The sequence below is a fragment of the Rhinopithecus bieti genome, unplaced genomic scaffold, assembly GCF_001698545.2.
Source record: "Rhinopithecus bieti isolate Rb0 unplaced genomic scaffold, ASM169854v2 scaffold_50384, whole genome shotgun sequence".
In the NCBI taxonomy this organism is placed as follows: Eukaryota; Metazoa; Chordata; class Mammalia; order Primates; family Cercopithecidae; genus Rhinopithecus; species Rhinopithecus bieti.
The window spans coordinates 488,139-494,619 of NW_016820218.1; the positions used below are offsets into that span (position 1 = coordinate 488,139).

Sequence of the window (6,481 nt, forward strand, 5' to 3'; positions counted from 1 at the left end):
CTGTACAATAAATAATATATGTAAATGTCTGAAAATATTTTTAAAACCACAAATCCAAAGTGACTTTCTTCAAATATGTAAGAGCTTAAAAAATAGATAACTGTGCTTTCAAGTTTTAAAATTTGAAATTTAGAAATTATGTCTGATATTGATATTATAAAGAAAACAAGACACTGTATTTTTGTTTTATTTCAGAAAGTTCAAGTCTTTCCATCATAATTGAAGGAATTGCATGATCAATTAAATATTATCAGCATTATTTTCCATTAATGTTTTTAAATGCATTCACACACCTGAGTGTTTGGAATTATACAAACATATCCATTAGAGTCTAGACTCATCAACATTTATATTATGCTTTTCAATAGAATCTGAGATGAATCACTAGATAAATNAGAAAATTGTGCATTGTGCTAATCTACTTTTGTATATTACATAGAAAATGGCTATTAAGGCTTTATTGTAAGGGATTACAGTAAAAGATATTCTATTGGGCACCATGCAAGATGCAGAAAATAATGGTTTACAAATAATGTTAAGCAACCAAGGCAATAATGGTTTTCCTTTCATTCTGGTTTTCCCAGTTTTTTTTTTTTTTTTATTTTTCAGATTAAAATCAGGTTTGGAGTTAACGGAAAATTGCATTCCTAACTTAAAAACTTCAAACTTCTTTAGATTCCTTTAGAAAAGGAATAAATATAGTTTTAAAAAATGTTGCTTTGGGAAGAAGTCTTGATTTACTGCTTCATTCTTACAGCTTTTTCTTTGCTTCCTTACTAAAATAATCCAATGTTATTGTGAGGACAATCTCTGATTCAGTTCCAGTGCTCTTGTATCTCCATGAGTTTTGGCATTATTTACCAGCACCTATGGGAAATCACATACAGGAACATTAGCATTTTGTTTATTAATAATATCTGTATTTTGATTCATTGAAGCCAAGTAATCCAAGGGCGGCAGTCTTGAAAAGGCAACATTAAACTACACTAGGAAAAGTGACTCTGTGCGGTCTTTCAGTCATTTTTGCAGATATAAATTGTTCAAACAAAGCTAACATCAGAGAGATGCACAATTCATTCAAATTACTATAGATGCCAACATTCCACTTTTTTTTTTTTGAGACGGTGTCTCGCTCTGTCACCCAGGCTGGAGTGCAGTCGTGCGATCTCGGCTCACTGCAAACTCCGCTTCCCGGGTTCGAGAGATTCTTCCACCTCAGCCTTCCAAGTAGCTGGGATTATAGGTGCCCACCACCATGCCTGGCTAATTTTTGTATTTTTAGTAGAGATGGGTTTCACCATGTTGGCCAGAGGCTGGTCTCAAACTTCTGACCTCAAGTGATCTGCTGGCCTTGGTCTCCCAAAGTGCTGGGATTACAGGTGTGAGTCACTGTGCCCAGCCTGATTGCTATCATTATCAGCACTGTATAAAATTGAAGGTTTTGTTTGTTGGCTTTGTTAATAATACCATCACCTCTAAATGGTATTATAACATCACCTCTAAAAAGACCACTTTATGCATAGAACTGTTCAAATGAAATTGCTCCCCTTTGAAACCATAGCTCAGGATCTAAGCTATAGGTTCTAGGCTTTATTAAGAACTTTTCCATGATTTCACCAATTTCACAAACTAGAAGATTCAATTTCAGCTGATCCTTCATATTAAAACATTTTTTGGTTGTTCATTGTCAAGCATTGTGAAGGGTCTGAGGTTCTGCTCTATTTGCAAGCTAACAAGTTAGCCTGCCACAGTTCCATAGATACTGCCAGAAGACACAGGATTTTCAGATCACAGAGAAAAGTCTTCCTTACTCAAGGTATGGCAAACAGCATGAGCATTAACATATTTTCCTCTGTTCTTCTTGTCCTCTCAGCCTGCGATGTGGACGGACTGATATAGTTTCCCACATATGCAGTTGGTTGCATTTACAAGATGGGAACCCTAAGCTAAGCTTAGGATGCTTAATCTTTTATAATGGACAGGAATATCTACTCTTTGTTCTGGAGGGAGACACTAGCTCTGTCTTCCAAGGATGTTCACTATACGAATATCTTTGAAAAGATAGACTAAAACAAAGAGTTAATCAGGCCTCCTGCTCACAGGATATTTAGAAATGCAAGAGACCCGTGGTGAACTGTCTCCCAACATTCATAAATGTTCTACCCTTTTGGTTTGGCTTATGTTGATTATAATGCCTTTCTCCAAGCATTGTTTTCTTTACTATTTCTTTAATGTTTTAACATTTCACCAAAAGGCAAACAGTATTTCAAAATGCTGTAGGTACTGAAAAAGCTTTTCAGTGATTTTCATTGTGTTTTAAAAATTGTTGGTTAAAGCTATGAAAATTTTAACCTAATACATTTGTATATTATCTACATTATTCAAAATAATTTTGGATACATATATGTTTATATATTTAGATGCCAGAGCCATCCCGTGAGAAGTAGAGTAGAAACTGTCACATGTATTTCATAGTAAAGGCAACAACAAGGCAAACAGGATAACAGATTCTGTTACCTCTAACTCCATCCTATCTGCCTATTTGCCTCCACTGCAATGGCCGCAAAAATATAACTAACACCTAGCAGACCAAGGATGCTGCCAAATATCCACCATCGCACAGGACAGTACCTACCCTCGACCCACACCCAAGAAAAAATTGTGCATTCCACAATCTCAGTAGGTTGAGTTGAGATCTCTGAAGATGAGAAACTCAGGATTAAAAAGACTGGAAGGGGGTGTATCATATCCTGGGTTCAGGAAAAGAGAAATACAGGCAGGCAAAAACAGTATAATTGTTGTGATGTTAATACAAGACCAGTGACAATTCATGCATGGACATTCTCTCCTTTGGTTTACCAGTTGGCCATTTTTACTTAGCCTTGCTTCTTGCTTAAATACAGTTAAAAACTGCAACTTCTTTAGAGTCCTTTCTTTAAAAAAGAAAAGAATGAATAACTATAGCTTTAAACAAATGTTGCTTTGGGAAAAAGTCTTGATTTATTGCTTCATTCTTACGGCTTTTTCTTTGCTTCCTTACTAGAAAATAATCCAATGTTTATCGAAAACTGGATAAAATATTTTATCCATCGATTTCTAAAGAAGTAACAAAGGTATATAAATAATATGAAAGAAAGTATAGTTAAGTCGTGCCTTTCTGGCCAAAAAAGGGAAAGAAAACGTTGATTTTTGATACTGCTTTAGGTTGGATTTAGATGGTCATATATTTGTATTGTTATAAACTTCACTAGTTAAGGGTTTTAGATCAGCAGTTCGCAACTTTTTATAAACCTCAGTACATTTAATGGATGACTTTTAAACTTGCGATGTTCTCATTGGTTCAAAGATAAAGTCCTGCAATTAGACAAGCTCCTTAAAATTCTACCCTTTTCTTTCAATTAAAAAAGCTCATAGGAATGCATTAATAGAGAGATATATAAAAATATTCATGGATCTGTTATATTGTATTACTGAAAATAAAAAAGTAAAACCATTTGTCACCTACGGTTAGCATCTAATTACTTACAACATGCTTCACAACTGATCATGACCCCAAGGTTGTTGGTACTCAAAAAGTGTCAAATTTTGGAGCATTTCAGACTTTGGATTTTTAGATTAGGGATGCTCAACCTGTATATTTCCCCATATAAAGGCATCTTGTAATTATACAGGTTAAATCAACATTAAACTTTTTTAAAACGCAGGTTTTAATAGTTCTGTTCTTTATGCCAAAAAGCCCCAGCTTTTGATATTCTAATATCGAAAGGAGAATTTCACAACTAACCCATGGTAAGATACAAGCTATATATTTAATCTTCAAACCATGTGCATAAATATTTCTAATTTTCAACAGATGTAACATTAGACATTGTAGTCTTTTATTAGACAAAAAATTACACACTCAGTTTTTAAAAATTCAACCATAAAAGTGAGGTAACTTTGAACAATTAACTTTAAAACCCTCAGATCAAAGATAAAACATTTTAAATAAAATCAATGCCTTAAACATTTTAAATAAAATCAATGCCTTACGTCAATAAGCTCATAGTCATCTTTGGCATATAAGTGTCTCAGCAGGTACCAACGTGCAGTTGATGCAATAGATTTGGGATACCCAGGCTGATATACCACTCTTTCCAAAAGACGCCGTGTCTCTCTGGAAAAAAAAGTTAAATTTAGTCCAAAGCATGCAAATTACCATAAGATATCTCCTATACTAATCTCACATACACATTGTCATTCTCATATTTTTGCAGATGTGGTACCTGATTATGATTTTTTAATTCAGATAACAATAAAGGCAACAATGGCTAACATCTATTAAGTGTTTATCATGCACCAGGTACTATGCTAAATATTTATACATATGGTTGTATTTAATGTTCACAACCTTATTAGGTAGATAGTTATTATTCCCATATGGCAGATAAGTAAATTATTCCAATTTATTCTCATTCCAAAGAGAATAGGGAGACAATCCCTATTTTATAATCTACTTTGAGTGCTCTACCTCTAATCTTTTTGAAAAGTAGGCAGAAACTACTTAAGTCACTACTTAAGTCACTAAATGATACAAGGGTGATAAAGAGTGGAACAAGAAATATTCAGCGTCTACATTACAGGCTATGTATATCATATCAGGCTTTTAGTATATGTTTTCAAGGATGTGTATGATAACGTAAACCCATGTAATAACAGGCTGATTTACAGCTATGTTCTAATTTTTTCCTTTCCTAATTTACTAACATCTATGACTCCAAAACTTCCGTACTGCTAAAAACAACATAAACCATAGTATATTCAGAACTGCTAACCAGAACGATCTTCTAAGTAGCAATTAGTTTGAAGCAGGAACTAAATAACTTGTCTTGAAGATGCTTTTGCAGAGGGATCACGTAGTAAGCACGTTGTTATTTTTCTTAGACTGCATCTTTATTTGGGCTAGGTTTTGAAGGTGATAAAAATTATGGGAGGTGTTAACAAAGATTATTGGGGTAGGGGGTAAAAGGGGGATAGTCCTCTCTAAGTTACCAACACTGAGCATGAGCAGAAGTAGTTCATTAGGAAGTTTAAATTACAGCCTAAAACATTTCTTAGTGAAATCAGTCACACATAAAAATGGCCCAAAATAAACAAATGTTAATAAATAGTGCTGGAGTTGTTAATCAGCCATATGGTCTTAATCTTCTACCATCCCTATTTTGTGATGTGTCTTTTGCTACATATTTATATGTACTAACCTCCATTTCTACCATACCTATTCTGTTCCAGTAATGTTTGCTCCTCTATCACTGCCTTACTTACAGATGCTTTGTATTATATGTAATATACATTAGAACTAGATATTTTCAAAATCTTAAAGTATTCTTGCCTGTACTTTTTAGCCATGTGATCTTTAAGTAATGTTCTTCAAATTTAAGTACACTTCTTCTAAAATATATATTGCTATAGAATTTTTGTATTTTAATCAGAGCAGCTTTTGGATTTTTTAGATAGGAAACTACATCATTTATAAACAACATGTCTCTGCCTTTTCAATATTTATTACTTTTTTCATAGCTTATTACATTAGCAAGAACTTCTGATAATGTAGCCTTGAACTGGGGTCTTTTGGTTTTGTTTGTTTCTAGAACCCACATCACACTGTTGGCGCCTCCTAACACAGTGAAGAACAAAAACTCTAAGACCTTCTTCAATGGAAATGCTATCATGTCAAATCCCTCATGTCCTATAAATATGTATCAAATTGCCTTTTTAAACAAATATAAGGCTTTATTTCTCCCTTACTGGATTTCTGGAACCAGTTCTTCCAAAGTAGATACAGATATATAAACACCCCTCAAAGTTTGTTAAATCGATCTGTTATAAACTTTAAAGTTTATAATTTTGCCTTGTTTCCTAGAAAGATTTAAAGTGAAGAAGCGTTTATAAGAAAAGATGAAGATTCTTCATACCTTGCCCCATTTTACGTTTGAATTGTAATAAAGCTTGTAAAAGAACAGCCAGTGGACAAAAGCAAAGTTTCAAGGCCTCAGTTGTAGCCTCTTGAACCAAAGATGGCCAGTGATCATTGGAAATGTTAGCCTATAAAAATATAAGACAAATATTAACTCAAAGATTTGGCATATTTATTTGAAAATTATGCAATTCAATTCTCATTTATTGAGTACCTATTTGTGCAAGTCATCACAGAAATAATACAAGGAGTATAATTACTACAAAATGATTTAAGATCTGATCCCTGCTCTTAAGGAGTTATAAAATGGGGGTAAACTGGGATAAAGGAGGTTTTCAAAGAGGAGATATTTAAAAAACACTAAAATAGGGGGCGGAGCAAGATGGCCAAATAGGAAGAGCTCCAGTCTCCAACTCCCAGCGCGAGCGACACAGAAGACCAGTGATTTCTGCAATTTCAACTGAGGTACTGGGGTCATCTCACTAGGGAGTGCCGGACAATCGGTGCTGGTCAGCTGCTGCAGCC

At 34.1% G+C, this 6,481-nt stretch overlaps 1 protein-coding gene across 1 annotated transcript in view; it reads right to left on the reverse strand.

The window, feature by feature from the left end:
• Window positions 1-393: 393 nt before the first annotated feature.
• The window catches only part of SKIC3 (SKI3 subunit of superkiller complex), a 98,637-nt gene continuing 92,549 nt past the window's right edge, over window positions 394-6,481 (reverse strand). The window contains 3 exon segments of the mRNA XM_017859658.1: window positions 394-867; window positions 4,033-4,154; window positions 5,955-6,084. Coding sequence (XP_017715147.1) covers window positions 793-867; window positions 4,033-4,154; window positions 5,955-6,084 — 327 coding nt within the window. The 3' untranslated portion in view covers window positions 394-792.